The sequence below is a fragment of the Culex pipiens genome, chromosome 3 (genome assembly GCF_016801865.2).
Source record: "Culex pipiens pallens isolate TS chromosome 3, TS_CPP_V2, whole genome shotgun sequence".
Lineage (NCBI taxonomy): Eukaryota > Metazoa > Arthropoda > Insecta > Diptera > Culicidae > Culex > Culex pipiens.
In genome coordinates, this window is record NC_068939.1 from 143,807,088 (window position 1) to 143,825,607 (window position 18,520).

General features: G+C 35.6%; 1 protein-coding gene across 3 annotated transcripts in view; it reads right to left on the minus strand.

Moving 5' to 3' along the window:
• LOC120415908 (neuropeptides capa receptor) overlaps window positions 1-18,520 on the minus strand; it is a 148,569-nt gene that overhangs the window by 89,382 nt on the left and 40,667 nt on the right. For all 3 annotated transcript variants that reach the window (XM_052710221.1, XM_052710220.1, XM_039577553.2), the window contains exon 3: window positions 1,743-1,893. In XM_052710221.1, coding sequence (XP_052566181.1) covers window positions 1,743-1,893 — 151 coding nt within the window. The remainder of the gene's footprint in view (window positions 1-1,742; window positions 1,894-18,520) is intronic.

Genomic DNA, 18,520 nt, shown 5'->3' on the forward strand with positions numbered 1-18,520 from the left:
TTATTTAATTTGAATTTTGAAAAATATAATTTTAAAAGATGTTGAAAGATTCATGCTTGGTTTATTCAAGATTAAAAAATAGTTTTTTTTTATCTTCAAAATCACATTTTAAGAACATTTCAGATTTTTCTGAGCCTGTTTAATTTTCACGATATTTGATTATTTGGGTGGATGGTTTCCGTGGAAGTTATTTTTTTTTGTTTTCTGATTTTGAATAAAATTTTGAAGATTTTGTTACAGATTTAATTTAGTTTTTGAAAAGTGAGATGAAAACCTTAAAGCTATTTTTACTGGGCAAAATGTCGCAAAAAAGTTATTTTAATTGTAAGATTGTTTTGTTAAATTTGACTTTGATTTAAAATTCAATAAAATTTAATATGTTAAATTAGTAGCAAATCAGCGAAAACTGTTAAGCTATATTAGTCGAATATTTAAAAAGCAGCTCAATAAATGACAATACGCATGCCCTACATTTTTTTGTTTGAAAATATTTATAGAGCCCATCCATAAACCATGTGGTTTTTTTTAATTAATCAAATAATTTTTTGTGTTACGTTGAAATTAAGTTAAGATTTTTTTAGTTTATTGAAAAATAATATGTAATTAAGCATAAAAAGTACTTTCTGAAAGTCTAACATGAAATTTTCATAGTTATTTTAATAATTTTCACGTTCCGCGAAATTTCCGTGAAATTTGGTGTTTTGAAATTAAGGTACCCGTGAAATTTGCAATTTTTGAGCGTGAAAAATCACTAAATTTCTCAAAAGTCCTCAACAATACCTACAACTTTGCCGAAGATACCAAATTGATCAGAAAATTCACTCAAAAGTTACAGCTGTTTGAATATTTACATACCATTTTTGTATGGACAGCAGCCAAAATTGTATGGAGACTTGTATGGATGAACCAATCACACAAAATAGTTTATTTGGTCATAGGGAAGGCCCCCACAAAGTTTGAGCCTAATCGAAAAATACAAATTAAATCCATTTCCGGTTTTGGTAGAGAATTGCTCATATACGTATCGACTCTTTCAAAAATGAAAATATCTTAGTTTAAACTTTCTTTCAACGGGTTTCCTGCTCGATGCGAATTCCATCTCAATTTTACTGAAATTTCCTCCACATCGCATTGAATCTCCTGTGCCAGCTTTCGCCTCCTTTCCAAGAGGTTCCCCACTCTAATCCAGTTTCCGCCCCCAGTGGCGTCGTCAAGTTGACTCTCAGCGGACGCCATCTGACAAAACGAAGCGGTTGTGACGTGACTTGTCAACGTAGAGACGGGAGTCACGAACCCTGCGGGTGACGTCGCCATACGCATCTAAGTGGATTACTCCGGAAGAAATTTTGTATTCGAATGCACACGTGGGAGTGGAAAAGTTTTTTGGCACGTCGAAGGGCCTTGGCCGCTAGGACTTCTTTTTTGAGGAGCTCGGATTCACAAGTTCATGACCAGATTATCGTCCTTCTCTGTGGGGATGGTGCAACGAAATCGTAATTCAATTGATGAATGCCAGATGTGATTCCCAGGTGTGGAGCGTTAGCTTCGATTAAGTTAGGAAACGAATTTTCTGGGAAACACAATTTCCCTGGTAATACCGTTCGTGACAAGGTTCTGAGAGAGGTGGTTGACTCAGGTGAGGTTGATTTTTAATTTTGTTGTGCTTTTGAGGACATGCTACAATCCATTATAAACTGTTTATAAACATTGTAGTTTAGCCTCAAGAGAGGTCAATGACTTACCAAGAAGCAGCAAAATCAGATCCGATACAGCCAGGCTGAACAGGTAATAGTTGGTGGCGGTGTGCATCGCCGGGTGCCGGATGATGACGAGACATACGATTAGATTACCAATCACGCCGGTAACGAGGATGCCCACGAAGAGGATGGTTACCTGGAAGAGAAACAAGAAATGGGAATAAAATGTTATAACAATTTAGATTAAAAAAATGATTGTACGATTTTCCAACTAATTTGGGGTTTTGGATGTTGGAGAGGTAATGTGTTGTACACACCGAGAAAAAAGAGTTTCCAAAATCGTGAACCAGCGTTCATGAAAATGGGAACCACGAACAAAGTGTTCAAATTTCATGGTACGCTTTTCAAAATCGTACCATGGGATTTGAACACTTTGTTCGAGGTTCCCATTTTCATGAACGCTTGTTTACGATTTTGATAACTCTTTTTTCTCCATGCATTTTACAGCATTTTTCGGACATTTCGCAAAAAAAAAACTGCACGGAGAGACTGTGCCCAGAAATTTTAACAATTAAAATTGTTGATTTTACTTTCGTAAATTTTAACAAAAACGTACTTGTCACTGCCAATTTTCAGTTAAATTAACCAAAATTCATTATTAATTTAATAACCTGTTTGTTGAAAATGCTATAGGCAAAAAGCTAACAGATTTCCCGAACTCGAATGAACGTGCTCGACTGTTAGCTTTGGTTTTAGGAAATTAAAAATTTTGCTGGTTGAATGAAATTAACAATTGGTTAAATATTTAAAAGATGAACTTGGGTTTGTTTACGTCTGTCATTTGAAGTCAAGATTCGAACAAGCGCGGTCGATTTGTGGAGTTTGTGTTGTTAATTATGAAGTGAGAGGATGTGAAAGGTAAAAATTACACTATTTGGCTAATGTTGAAGTGGCAAATCAAAGTGTTGCAACTGGGGAGGTAGAATTGGTGAGTAGGTTTGCTGATGATTTCTTTGCAGGTGATAAACTATGAAGAGCAAGAGGACGACTTTCGCCATGAGGACCTCTAATGCGAGTGAGTTGAACACGTTATACGAATGTTTGACGGAAAGAGAGGGCAGTAGAAGGGAGATGCGGGCCAACTCTTCACGGATAGAGCAGCCCGGGCAAATTTAACAAAATGTTGGTTAATCCAAGTAAGTATGGGTTTATTTCTGCACAATAATTTATGTTATGTGATTCTTATTAGAAAACTGAATCATTAAAAAGCTTCGTGCTTACGACGGATAAAATCTTTATGAATCATTCTTTTTTTCAGAATCATCAATTAAAAAATACATTGAAATGCGTACACACGACATCATAAAAATAGAGATGAAGTAAAATATCAAAAAATAAAAATATATAAAGAAGATAATTATTATCTTGAAAGTTTTGTTGCATTACGACTGCTCAATAAACTGGAAAGTTAAACTCAGAATTTTTTTTCAGGAATCGGAGTACGTTGAATAAATTGAATCAAATGCAGTGAAAGTGTGTTGCCAAAAGTAATTGTTAAATTAATGCAAGCTTGGTAAGTATCATTATTGATATTTCTTCTTTCCTCATCCTTTCCTCATTAATTTACGTTCCTTTTTTCAGTTTATAGCCGAAATTAGGAATTTTGTATTAAATTACTAATAAATTTCACATGTCTATTTGCAGCAAAAGGTTCACTTTGGTGAAAATTCTGTGTACCACCACACGAAAAATAACTAAACCTGAGACCGTTGTAGATGATGATGACTTATCGGATGATTTCACAGTGATGGTAAGTGAATACAACACTTAATTTTATACAACATAATAAAAATATAAGCTTAAAACTTGGTGAAAATTTTGCTTGGTTTCTATTTTTAAGGAATTCACGAAAAATTTGTAATATGCTTTTTTATCATTTTTATAGATAAATGCAACGTAATTTTTTAAAACATTAGTAAAACTTTACATGTTTTATAACAACAGTTAAAAAAAGTTTTGTTTTGATGCTTTTTAACAGTAATTTAATGACTTAATGCAAAAAAAAAATAGTACAAAACGTTAAATTTTTAGGCAGAAATAATGCGAATATAAACACACTTAGCATTAATTTGTGAGGCATTATTACAAAATTTACTGCAAATTCAATAAAAATATTGCTAACAACAGCTAATTATTGACTACATGTACGAATATTTTTCTGTATTCAAGTAAGACATTAGTTAAAATATAGCTAGAAATTCGGCCCAGCCTATATCGTTAGATAATTAAAGAAAATATATATCAACACTTACATAAATTATGTCTAATTAAGAAATGTTTTGTTATAAACCACTAATAATTTGCTGCATGCAAAAATATTTCGGTTGATACAACGAAAAAAATTGTTGAAAAATAGTTGAAAAATATGTCCCAGCCAGTTTTTAACAGAATATTCCACAATATTTCAGCTGAAAACAAGAAATTTTTAGTTAATTTTCTGAAAAAAATATTCTAGCAGTCGACTGCTAGAATTTTTTTCGGCCATTTAACCAACAAAAATGGAAATTCCAACTATTTTTTAAGTTAATTTTAGTCACTGGTGGTCAGCAATTTCGGGTTAACAATCATCTCCGTGTGATGAATCATCTTAGAAATAGCAAAAAAAAAAAAAAGCAATCTGCAGATGCAATCTGCATGCTAACCTCATTCTCTTTATTTATTTAGAAATGAATAAAAATAACCTTCCCATAAGATCTTTGCACTTCCCATCGATTTTCGAATTATGGTTTCCGCTTTGTTAAACAGAAGCACCAGAAACCAACTTCAATGTCCCGCAGCAGATCAAGTGCACGAGACCAACCGAAATGGAATGCCGCTTGCGGCTGTTTGGCGCAAAGTTGTTGTTCTGTGCGCGTTATTGCGTTCCAATTTTCCGCACAAATCCTGTGAATCGAACAATCTGGCTGAAGAGAGAAAAGGCACAAAGCGCGTTGAGCATCAGTCGGTAAATATTTAACTTCAGACACTTGTGATATGAGATAACTTTTCCAATTTTTATTTTCCCGCCGGCTTTCCAGAGAGGGGTGGTCATCGCAGGGCCTGGCCACGTGCTGTCATTTGACTTCAGAGGGTATTCCGTGGGGATTTGTGCTGGGGGAAGTTTTAGTTACAGACGGTGGACCGGCGATAAATTGGACGGGTGTCCCCTTATTAAACTTTTATAGTCCTGGATATCGTTCCAATTGAACAACGGCTCAAAATCTAAAAATAAAGTCCCTATCGAAAAGTGCAAACCCCAACTTAGACCACGAGATTGACAATACCAGCCTCAAAATCATTCTTTAAGCTTTTGATTCCAAAAATTGAGACAAAATCCAACCGTTATTTTCAGATTTTTATTTTTGTGGAAATCATCCTCCGTTCAATTTATTTTTAGAACAAAACTTGTCGCGCCACCTGACTGCCTTGTGGCCGTCCTAACCAATTTTGGAGGTTTCGCTCGAGCGATTACCTTCAGGGCGGGCTCCTTGCCGGTACATTACACAAAAAGATTTATTCCGGCGATTACCTTAAAACACATGAAAAATCATTTAAGTTTTGAGTGTGTTTTAGAATGTTGCTTCCTTTGAAGTATTTCTGTGCAGTTTTGGTCAATCTATCTTCATTTTAAACAAAAAATCGATTTTTTCACCGTGCAGCCGGTTGGTATGTGGCCAAATTTTCAGCTTCTTGGCCCAGGACGTTCAGTGGCCACACAAACTGTGCTAGGACGTTTTTCCCAGTAACAACGTGTGCTCAGTGTGGGGCCAGGTTGGGAAAACCAGGTGTTGTGGGATGTCATGGAGCGGAAAAAAGGAATAAAAACAGAGGTTGGCTCTCGGATTTAGAACAACTTCAAATTGTGTTTTTGATGAATTTAAAGTTTTTGAAGATAAATGACAAATTCAATGATGAAAAACAGAAATTAAATTTATTTAAAATCTTCAATATTTTAAGGACCACCCTAACGCAGATTTGCGTGGAAAGTTATGACAATTCCGCGTCGCAAATGTAGAAATAAAGAAAATTCACCGGAAATTGTCCCCCTTCCTAAAGCAAAACACACCTGGCCACCATGCCTGCAGCCTGGCGGGGTGCCTGCCCAACCAGACGGGAAGACTTGCCTCTATTTAGCATAAATCAAACCCAGCCCCCGAAGGCTTGTGGTCCGCGGAGGAAAAACATAACAGGGCAAGTGTTTGGAATACCAATCGCAAAAAGTTTTTCCTAACCGCCGCCGGAATGTTTGCTTTATGGGTTCGATTTTGCTCGTCCACGTGACGGTTGGACCCTTTTTCAATTTGTCCGGAATTGGCCGGCCCACGGAGCCGATGTCTGGAACAAATTGACATTTTAAGAGGGAGAACGAGAGAACGGATCAAATTTCCGGCTGCTGGGACTGGTAATAGAACGATGATTTCTGGAGCAACATTTGAAAAGGACACATAAGCATTTTGACAGCTGCAACTATTTTGCAATTTCCCAGACAATAGGCAACTATTTTATAAAACCCATAGTGTTAAATGGTAGCTGAGGAGGTCAGCTATTGTTTCCCATTTCGAGTTTTGAGAAAAAGTTCCCTTAAACTTAAGAAAAAACCAACATAGTTCAAACTGTCAAAATGCTTATCCGCCCTTTTCTCGTGTTGCTCCAGATTTGAAGACGTAACATAAAGCCAAATGTGTTGCCATTTGGTGGAGAATCATTGGATTTTATGTGCAACTTAAGTGGACTCACATGTTGACGAGTCCTTGACAAATTAAGGACTCGACATCATGTGAGATTTTCTAAATGCAAAATTCAGAAGCGTAATTTCAAGTTTGATTGATTGGTTCTAAATTCAGTTTTATTTCAGGCATACCATCTGAATAAAGTTAATCAGAAATCGAGATTTACAGCACGACTTGGGCGTTGCATATTAAATTCATTCTTCGTTTCACTTTCGAGAATTTTGTAAAAGTACTCCCTCGGAAGTTGATAGGTAACTACAGCCACCCCAAAAATATATTTGATTTTAAAATCAGAGCTAAGATGGAGACCCTTCCAATGAGATAGATGCCACTCACAAATTACGTAACATATTTTCGAGGGTTATAGACCACCTAAACTCTTTGTAGCTTTTGAAATATAAAATCAGTTTAAAATCAATCAATCAATCGTCCAAAGGGACATTCTTACGAAAAATTTGCTGAAATTTTCGGAAAAAATATTTTTAAAGGCACACGATTCTAAATCTAAGTCGTGTGTCTTTGAAAATATTATATAAAAATTCAAAAAACTTGCCAAAAATGGTCAAAATCGTCACTTTTTCCAAAATACTTTTTCGTAAAATTCGGATAACTTGTGGTGAATATATGAAAATCCCTTATGTTTATATATCCGAATTTTGGTTCATGTCTGCTCTACAACTTTGTATAATATTTTTGCACTCTAAAAAGTAACCTTGCAAAGTTACAAAAAACACGTAATTTTGTTTAAATGAAATAATCACCTCTGGGTTATTGCAGATTCAAAAAAGTAAATTAAATTTCCCATAGAATGGCATGTCTCACGATTTTTGACAGTTGAGTAAAAGGAAATGGCAGCGATTTTAAAAACATTTTTCATCTTGGTAAAAATCCAGAAAAATTAAAAGGGCCATACCACCCCACCGTCACAAGATATCGAAAAATGGACCTCGGATTCGTGATCAAGGACCTAAAATACTTCTTAAAGCAAAGTTTCATGAAAATCAAATAGGGGTCGCGGAAACTGCTGTGTGAGTTGGCGAAAAATGACCTTATTTTAGTATTTAAGTATTCAAGTATTTAAGTATTTAAGTATTTAAGTATTTAAGTATTTAAGTATTTAAATATTTAACTATTTAAGTATTTAAGTATTTAAGTATTTAAGTATTTAAGTATTTAAGTATTTAAGTATTTAAGTATTTAAGTATTTAAGTATTTAAGTATTTAAGTATTTAAGTATTTAAGTATTTAAGTATTTAAGTATTTAAGTATTTAAGTATTTAAGTATTTAAGCATTTAAGTATTTAAGTATTTAAGTATTTAAGTATTTAAGTATTTAAGTATTTAAGTATTTAAGTATTTAAGTATTTAAGTATTTAAGTATTTAAGTATTTAAGTATTTAAGTATTTAAGTATTTAAGTATTTAAGTATTTTATTATTTTAGTATTTTAGTATTTTAGTATTTTAGTATTTTAGTATTTTAGTATTTAAGTATTTAAGTGTTTAAGTATTTTAGTATTTTAGTATTTTAGTATTTTAGTATTTTAGTATTTAAGTATTTTAGTATTTAAGTATTTAAGTATTTATGTATTTTAGTATTTTAGTATTTTAGTATTTTAGTATTTTAGTATTTTAGTATTTTAGTATTTTAGTATTTTAGTATTTTAGTATTTTAGTATTTTAGTATTTTAGTATTTTAGTATTTTAGTATTTTAGTTTTTTAGTATTTTAGTATTTTAGTATTTTAGTATTTTAGTATTTTAGTATTTTAGTATTTTAGTATTTAAGTATTTTAGTATTTTAGTATTTTAGTATTTTAGTATTTTAGTATTTTAGTATTTTAGTATTTTAGTATTTTCGTATTTTAGTTTTTTAGTATTTTAGTATTTTAGTATTTTAGTATTTTAGTATTTTAGTGTTTTAGTATTTAAATATTTTAGTATTTTAGTATTTTAGTATTTTCGTATTTTAGTTCTTTAGTATTTTTGTGATAAATGTTGTTTTAAAAAATTGTTTCTGTTTTTTATGACATAAGCTATTTTTTTTTAATTTTGACGGTTGATTTCCTTTACGTGCAACCAACAACTTTCCCTTTCTGAAAAAGGTAAACCATCACTACCGAATTAAAAAGAGAAATACACCGAGATAGCCTTCCCATAAACTCCGACGTGGTTTCATAACAGTGTTTGGGCACGTGTTAAAAATCCTTGAATTCCTACCAGGCCATGAGCAGAAGAAACCCCTGGCAAGTTTGTGTGTGCAAGCTTAGGTGTGAATTCCAAAGGGATAAAATTACGGCGCCCACATTCCGCATCCAACTGGGTTTTGCCTTTTGCGGACCCAAAGTTTAAGGATTACACAGCCACCGTGTGAAAGGTATACGTCGAGGGTGTCGAAAGTGATTTTAGACATTCAACAGAAGGGACTTCACGGGCAAGGTTGGGTTCTTCAAGGTGAACAGTAAGAGTTTTTTGAGTGAATATTGGTGAATTTTTAAAATTTGTTCAAAACTATGAAATCTCATTTATATTATTTCTTCAAATTTTGAATGATTTTTTTTTACCACAAATCTTGCTTACAGTCCCACTGTCCACTATCATGTGAGCTGCTGTCACAGTACGGTAGATTCAAGAAGGAGATAAAATTTACCTATGCACCAGATGGGGAATAGTTGGATGTTTCGCAGTTGGAATTTAAACTAGTCCCACGGGAAGTGTAGAAGCGAAGGTGCAGAGATATAGTCTATTTCATGACTTAACATTACGGTAGCACTATGATAGTGCACACGTCGTTCAGCTCGTAAAACTTCTCAACATTCTGCAGTTAATATTTAATGGTTCAAGGGGCCTGTAATTAATTTACGTTCTGAAAGCATCAACTGAAGGAATTCAATAATTTAACACTGGAACGCCCAACGCATGTCTAACTTACCCGGACGCCCAAGCCTCCCAAAAAAGTTGGAACGGTAACTTCAACTCGCTGGTTCTCGGGCATAGCTCAACCATTCGGGTCGATTCTTTTTTCCAGGGATTTGTAAGAATGCTTAGATGATCCTAAAATTTGGCAGAACTTGATTTGAACAAATCTGTAATTTCTGCGACCAAAAACATCGTTCCAACTTTTTCAAAAAGACTGCCTTCGCGGAATTTTTGGCGAATTTTTTTTTACACGCGAAAAAAAAAGTTGGAACGATGTTTTTGATCGCAAAAATTACAGATTTGATCAAATTGAGTTCTGCAAAGATCTAGGATAATCTAGACATCCTAACAAATCACTGGAAAAAAGAATCGTCTTGATTGGGTGAGTTATTCCTGAAAACCAGCGAGTTGAAGTTACCGTTCCAACTTTTTTGGAGCCTTGGGCGTTGGAATGTTAAGAAACAGGTGCAGATAGTGTTGAGTGTGTTATTCATAAGTGAACATATGTGAACAAAACTTGGAAACTCACTTGATGTTATTCAGCTATTTTAATAATCTTTTGGAGACAAAAAATCAAATGAAATGATTTTTATGATTTTATTCAAGCTCTTAATTTAATTTGATTCAAAGTCGCATGCGATTAGATACAAAAATCACGACGACATATTGGTTTCCTGTCATAATCCTTCCTGCAGTATTATTAGTGATGATTTGAGCTATTCCCTGGAATATCCTTTGTTATTTACCCGTTCTCTGGCAGTCATAAATCCTTTTTTATTCCTTCACTCTTACCAATCTCCCCGAATTAACTCACTTTGTCTCAAGTTACTCTGCAGCCCCTAAATCCTAAAAATAATTCTCATTAATCGTGTGTTTACTTTAACCCTTTCAGGCCTGAATTTTTCTGAGCTGTGTTAATCTACAATTTTGGTACCAGTAGTTCATTTTTTCCATGAGTAAACAGAAACAGGCAAAAAAAAGTTACATTTCATTATTGGACGTTCTGGGTCCTCCAAAGTGTCCTGGAATACAGATCTTGGAGTCTACCGCCGTAACAACACGATTCTACCAAGTTTCCGATCATGGTTCATATTCAGTGATGTCCCTGGGACCCTTTGGCAACACTATGAGCTATGTTGATCACTTTTGGGATGTTCTGGGTCCTCCAAAGTGTCCTGGAATACAGATCTTGGAGTCTTCCGCCGTAACAACACGATTCTACCAAGTTTCCGATCATGGTTCATATTCAGTGATGTCCCTGGGACCCTTTGGCAACACTATGAGCTATGTGGATCACTTTTGGGATGTTCTGGGTCCTCCAAAGTGTCCTAGAATAAAGATCTTGGAGTCTACCGCCGTAACAACACGATTCTACCAAGTTTCCAATTATGGTTCATATTCAGTGATGTCCTTGGGATCCTTCGGCAACACTATGAGCTATGTGGATCACTTTTGGGATGATCTGGGTCCTCCAAAGTGTCCTGGAATACAGATCTTGGAGTCTACCGCCGTAACAACACGATTCTACCAAGTTTCCGATTATGGTTCATATTCAGTGATGTCCCTGGGACCCTTTGGCAACACTATGAGCTATGTGGATCACTTTTGGGATGTTCTGGGTCCTCCAAAGTGTCCTGGAATTCAGATCTTGGAGTATACCTCCGTAACAACACGATTGTACCAAGTTTCCGATCATGGTTCATATTCAGTGATGTCCCTAGAACCCTTTGGAAACACTCTGAGCTATGTGGATCACTTTTGGGATGTTCTGGGTCCTCCAAAGTGTCCTGGAATACAGATCTTGGAGTCTACCGCCGTAACAACACGATTCTACCAAGTTTCCAATTATGGTTCATATTCAGTGATGTCCCTGGGACCCATTGGAAACACTATGAGCTATGTGGATCACTTTTGGGATGATCTGGGTCCTCCAAAGTGTCCTGGAATACAGATCTTGGAGTCTACCGCCGTAACAACACGATTTTACCAAGTTTCCGATTATGGTTCATAATCATGATCGGAAACTTGGTACAATCGTGTTGTTACGGAGGTATACTCCAAGATCTGTATTCCAAGACACTTTGGAGGACCCAGAACATCCCAAAAATGATCCACATAGCTCATAGTGTTTCCAACGGGTCCCAGGGACATTACTGAATATGAACCTAATCGGAAACTTGGTAGAATCTTGTTGTTACGGCGGTAGACTTCAAGATCTGTATTCCAGGACACTTTGGAGGACCCAGATCATCCCAAAAGTGATCCACATAGCTCAGAAGGTTGCCAAAAGGTTCCAGGGACATCACTGAATATGAACCATAATCGGAAACTTGGTAGAATCGTGTTGTTACGGCGGTAGACTCCAAGATCTGTATTCCTGGACACTTTGGATGACCCAGAACATCCCAAAAGTGATCCACATAGCTCATAGTGTTGCCAAAGGGTCCCAGGGACATCACTGAATATGAACCATGATCGGAAACTTGGTAGAATCGTGTTGTTACGGCGGTAGACTCCAAGATCTGTATTCCAGGACACTTTGGAGGACCCAGAACATCCCAAAAGTGATCCACATAGCTCATAGTGTTGCCAAAGGGTCCCAGGGACATCACTGAATATGAACCATAATCGGAAACTTGGTAGAATCGTGTTGTTACGGCGGCAGACTCCAAGATCTGTATTCCTGGACACTTTGGATGACCCAGAACATCCCAAAAGTGATCTACATAGCTCATAGTATTGCCATGGGTCCCAGGGACATCACTGAATATGAACCATAATCGGAAACTTGGTAGAATCGTGTTGTTACGGCGGTAGACTCCAAGATCTGTATTCTAGGACACTTTGGAGGACCCAGAACATCCCAAAAGTGATCCACATAGCTCATAGTGTTGCCAAAGGGTCCCAGGGACATCACTGAATATGAACCATGATCGGAAACTTGGTAGAATCGTGTTGTTACGGCGGTAGACTCCAAGATCTGTATTCCAGGACACTTTGGAGGACCCAGAACATCCCAAAAGTGATCCACATAGCTCATAGTGTTGCCAAAGGGTCCCAGGGACATCACTGAATATGAACTATAATCGGAAACTTGGTAGAATCGTGTTGTTACGGCGGTAGACTCCAAGATCTGTATTTCAGGACACTTTGGAGGACCCAGATCATCCCAAAAGTGACCCACATAGCTCAGAGGGTTGCCAAAGGGTCCCAGGGACATCACTGAATATGATCCATAATCGGAAACTTGGTAGAATCGTGTTGTTACGGCGGTAGACTCCAAGATCTGTATTCCAGGACACTTTGGAGGACCTAGATCATCCCAAAAGAGATCCAAAGGGATCGAAGTGGTCCCAAATGGTCGTGAGGATGTGACTGGTAATAACTAAACTTCATTTGCCTTGAAAAATCGTTGTAAACCTGAATTATCTTCAACATTTTCTGAAGTTTCCAAATTTCAGGTTTTCAGGATGTTCTAGGTCGTCAAAATGGCCATTAACAACCACTCAAACATTTTTTCCTAGGTAGAGAAACTCATAAATTACAACTTTGCTGAACAATGTTATATGTTTTGAGCACTGTGTGATTTTATACAACCGAATTTCGGTATGGGTCATATATGACCCATCAGGCCTGAAAGGGTTAAAGTATCCCTATATCAGTTTCAAATATAATTGAGCGTTATGGAAAGTGAGTACAAAAATTGTGATAATCCCACCGATGGTGATTCGGTTGAGAGCAATTTCAAACAATATTTGGCTTAGGAGTATAATTTTCAAGCTCAGTCGCTAACTTAATCCCATTCTTAGACACCAATTTGGGCTTTCCGGGAAGAAGTGAAAATAAAATGTAAATTTTCAAAGTATTCAATTCCTTTCCTTTCGACTCCAGCTAGCTCTTCATTGTACGGCCACGGGGAGAACAAAGTTTTGCAATTTGGCATTCGCGCACATGGTTGTCTACCTCGGGCTTATTTTTCGCGGTGCGTTTTTCCCAGTTGGAACGATTTAATCAAAAAGTTTTTTTGCTTCCTGATTTCCTAAGACTAGGGGAAATATACCCTTTCTAATCAAACACCTATTTTAGTCATATGGAGAGTTTGATGCTCGATTAAAGCTCCAAAAATACTATTTAGGCTATCAACTTACCAGCAACAGCACCGCCTCGAGTAAGCACGCAAATGTATGCCACTTACTGGCCAAAAAGATCAAATTTAATGGACTTTTGATCATAATTTCTATTTTGCGAGACCATTTCTCATCATTTTGTTGGCACACACATCCACACGCAAGATGAGAGCTTAACTGCTTAACGAAAGTCGCCATCAATATCTTTTCACTTGCGCTAACGTTTTCAAAGCGCTTAAGTAAGATATGAAATTGCTTCCAACTACCGGCAACATGTTCTTTTGCACATTAGTTAGTCACTTACTTGAAAAATAATCCCGAAACATGTAAATAACTAGCAAGCGCCAACAAAAAAACAAACTCGCCAAGTCTTTTGACGTTTGACTTTTGACGACCCATTCTAATCGAAGAAAACCGAAGCGAGAAGCGAAGGCAAATAAAGAACAAAGGGTGGCCACTAACACTACCAGCAGCGCCTATTGGAGTGAGCCACCTTTTCCAACGGGTAAGGTTTTTTTTCAAGATTATTATTTTTAAAACATGTACTGGGGTAGGCCACACAAAGTCCATGCACTATTTTGGAAAAAAAAATTTCAGCTGTGTTTAGAAAAATAGTTACGTTAAAAATTCTTAGTTTAAATTCCGGGGTGACTTTGATAGTCATAGTTTTTCTTGCTAAAATCATATTTAAGATGTTCAAACTTTATGTGTACGTTAAATGTTAAACGTTAAATGTTAAAGTAGCTGATATATTTTTTAAGAAAAAAATCCATGTTTATATTTAGTTATACATACAAATTTTAGTTAAAATTGGTAAAAAGTCGGAATTTTGCCTGAAATTTGTTAAAACTAGTTTGGTTTATAAAATTATCGATTTATAATGCATTAATACTGAATTTGAAGCACGAAACTAAAGTTTTCACATTTTACATGAAATTTGTTCAACTGAAATTGCCTATAAATTTGTAGCTTTTTTTAAGTGTGTTTGAAACATTATTATTATTAACACATATTATTTATTATTTACAAACTTATTCAACCTTCTCCTAGTGGAAAAATGTTCAAAGAATCCGAAAATGCATTCCGTTTTCCGATTCAAAATTAGGTTCATTGAGAAAATCTTGACACTTTGAGAAGATTTAAATAATGACTTTCATCAACATTTTCTTAACTATAGTTATTTAACTTTTTGAACTTTTCAAAATTTTATGAAAAGTTCTTTTTGAGGTACTTTGAACACTTCTCTACCATGGTCAGTATGATTCTAAATTTTTTTATTTTTAAAACCGCTGTTTCTTCACAAGGTTTAGACTTAGAACAATGGTCAATATGAAGACTTTGATGTAAAATTGTCTAGGAAATCGATTCCCACTATCGGTTTTTGAAAATTTTGACTTTTAGACCTCTTTTCAAAAAAAAAGTTTTAGTAAACGATTTTTGTATTTTTTAGGAGAGACATACCATCCTGCATTTTTTGTGAGTCTTTTTGTAACATTTTAGGCTATTTCCTCAATAATTTTGAACAAAGAAAAATCATAACAACACCTTCAAATTTTATTTTTAAACTTAAAAATTGAAAAATCTCATGGAAGTGGAGTGAATTTTTCTTTCAGTGTATTTTTTTCAGAAAGCCCGTCCAATTTCCTACAAGTTTGCCTTTGACCACTTTTTGATACGATGCAACGGCTTTGAGTTATAGTAATTTTTAAATTACAAAATACAAAAATATTTAAATTACTTACGCCCTTCTCAAATGTCAATTTCGAGTACAATTGGCTCCATATACACAAAAATGGCTTATATAGGCCTAGGATAACATATCCAAAAAGTTTCATTGAAATCGGAGAGGTTCGGGTACAAAAGTACCAGAAAAATTCCTGATTTGAGCTGGAATTGCTCAATCCTGCTCTAAAAATAAACTTTTGAAAAACAGCTCGTAGACCTATATTCATGTATACCTATCAACTCAGAATCGAAAATTGAAAAAAATGTCTGTGTGTGTGTGTATTCCCCTTGGTGCTCAAAATTCTTGCCAAGTTTTCTCGGCACTGGCTGATCCGATTTGAGTCAAACTAGTTTCATTCGATCCAGTTTGGTGCCCCATACTGCGCTATTAAATTGTTTGAAGATCCGATATGTAGTTCAAAAGTTACCTATAAAAAAGTGTCACAAGTCTAAAATGTTGATGATCTGGTAACCCTGTCTTGAGTGATATTTATGCACTTTTCTGAAGCCGGATCTCACTTATCTGTATGAAACTATGTCCGCATCTATCATGCGACCTATAACTGGATATGTTTGAAGATCTGGCAACCCTGTCTTTAGTGATGACCACTTAAGTAATATTGATTTAATTTTTGATACCGGATCTAAGTTAAACTAAGTTCACTCCATGTTTATTGCGCACATGGTATCCATAGATTCAATCACTCAGATGAATATAATTTTCAGCTATTTTGTGTGTTCCATTTTTGGTTAGAAGCAGGAAGGTGCTGTGTCCTATCCCTCGCCTAGACCAGACCAAAATCCATGATAAAGCTGTCAGACCAAATCTGTCAGACCAAGACTGTCAGACCAAAGAGCAAAAAGTAAACAATCTTGGTCTTCGACGTAGGTGCACACAAATCAAGAAAAGAAAATTTGAAAAAGAATTTTATTTTTTTAATTCAATGACTGGTTTTGGACTGCAAAATTGAATGTACGTCAGAAAATGATTAAACCGTGCGGCGGCCTGTACACCGACAATGAAATAAGCAGTTAAAAGCCTTATTCTTCCACTTTAATTTTTGATCGCGTTTTCGGTTTACACCTGAACAATCTTGAAATTATTTATACGGATTTGTGATTCCTCTCTTTCCATCATTCCCTTGGTTAGAAGTGGAAAGGCAGCAACCACGTAGGTGGATTAAGTTATTTTTTTATATATTCAAGATCTCAACAAGAGAGCGGACCGTCCGATCTGGCGGATATTATGAATCTGCGGGAAAATGATAATGGAATTAGTTTCACAAATTCCAACCGAGAAAAGCTCCGAACTGAGTGGGGCCACTTGAGGCATTAGAGCCAATCCCGTCTAATAGAAAAGGCTTTTCGCTGATGGCGTTTATCGGGAAAATTTCCTCGCTTTATCGTTTATTTTGACGGAGAAAAACAGCCTTGGTTGCTTTCCAACGGAGAGCATTTTCCATGACTTGATCTCTTGAATATAGATAAAAATTAAAGTAAAATTTAACAATTGGGTACTCTTGCTTTATAGAAATTAGCACTTTGAGATGTCATTCGCTACGTAGTTTAATTTTTGTTCAAACCCAGGTGTTAGAAATAACATTCCTGTTCCACCAGTTTCTGTTTGGGTTTGGAGTATGATTGGCTTAACGCTTTACGGTGGGAAAAATGTTTTTCAATTTCAGCATTCTTTGCTTTTCAGGAAGAAACAAAATTGCAATTCTGGCGTGGGAAGCTGAGAGATTCTTTCATCTTGTTTGAAAGTTGTTGTGCTGAGGTATAAACTTTATCAAAAGGACAAATTCCAGCATCGATTGTCCTCGTTCTTCAAAATTGAAATGTACTGAACAATGGGATTTGGATGGGATGGTAATGAAATTCCATGAAATGGTATTCAATACAGAAAGTTTATTGCTACATACGTCCGGCAACAACAGATGATAACAATTTAAACTTTCTGCTCAGTACTTTTGTGAACTTTTGCCAATTAAAATGTCAAGGGATGTTATTTCTGATTTATTTAACTGTTGGAAAAGTTGATTTGTTTGATTTCTGCTTATTAAAAAAGTAATTGCTGCGCTCTGATACTTCCACAGTTATCAATTTTAATACCCAAAATAAAGCTACTAAATTTAACATCGTACCTTGAACAGTTATAATATAGACTCAGTAAACACAACAAATCGCTTCTACCACTCAAAGAGCAAGCAATAAAACGATGAAATATCGTCTCCCCAAGCATAGATCGCCATAAATTTCGGCAAATTTGTGGCAACACCAGCACCGCGTTAGATTGATGCAGGAGGAGGAGGGCAAAGTTTCAATCCTGTGCAAATCTCGTTCAAATGACCACTTCCGGATTGAGATGAAATGAAACCAACCAAAATAAAGTTACACGCATTAAAGCACACTTTGGGATTAAATGGGATCCCAAACGCAGCTACGCTTCCAATAATGGCTTTCGCAGGTACCAAACGTGAATTGAGGGTAATAATTTGGGATGCCATTGGAAGTTACGTGAACATTGGCGTTGGGCGAAAAATAAGATTGAGAAACAAATTTGATGCAATTTTTGCATTTTTTTCATGTTCAGTAAAACAAGCTTTTCAAATCAATTGCCATAAAAAAACTAACTTAATCCACCTATGTGGTTGTTGCCTTCCTCACTCTTTACCAACAATTGCAAGGGGTGATGTGATGGGTTTCGACACAAATTTCATCATTTTGTTTAGCTTCGAAATAAAAATTACAGAAATATAACATAAGTGGTCATTACTTGAAACAGGGTTGCCAGATCTTCAAACTTTTAGACACGTTAGAAAGGTCTTTCGATTACCTAACCAACAATGGATCCGAACATAGTTTACATACATTTAAGTGAGATCCGGCATCAAAAAAGTACATAAATATCACTTAAGTGGTCATATCTGGAAACAGAGTTGCCATATATTCAAAGTTTGTTTGGAAAGGTTTTTCGATTACCTAACCAACGATGGGTTGGATGATGGATTCGGGCATAGTTTACATACATTGAGATGAGATCCGGCCTCAAAAAATTACATAAATATCACTTAAGTGGCTAGATCTCGAGACAGGATTGCAGGTTTTAAAACTTTATGTTTCAAAGGAAAGTTTTTTAATAACTTATCCAAAAATTAGTCGCATAGTTGTTCTTAACGCACATACACACACATTCATACACATACATACACATACACTCGCTCAGACATTTGTTCAGTTTTCGAATCTGTGTCGATAGGTATACATGAAGGTGGGCCTACAACGT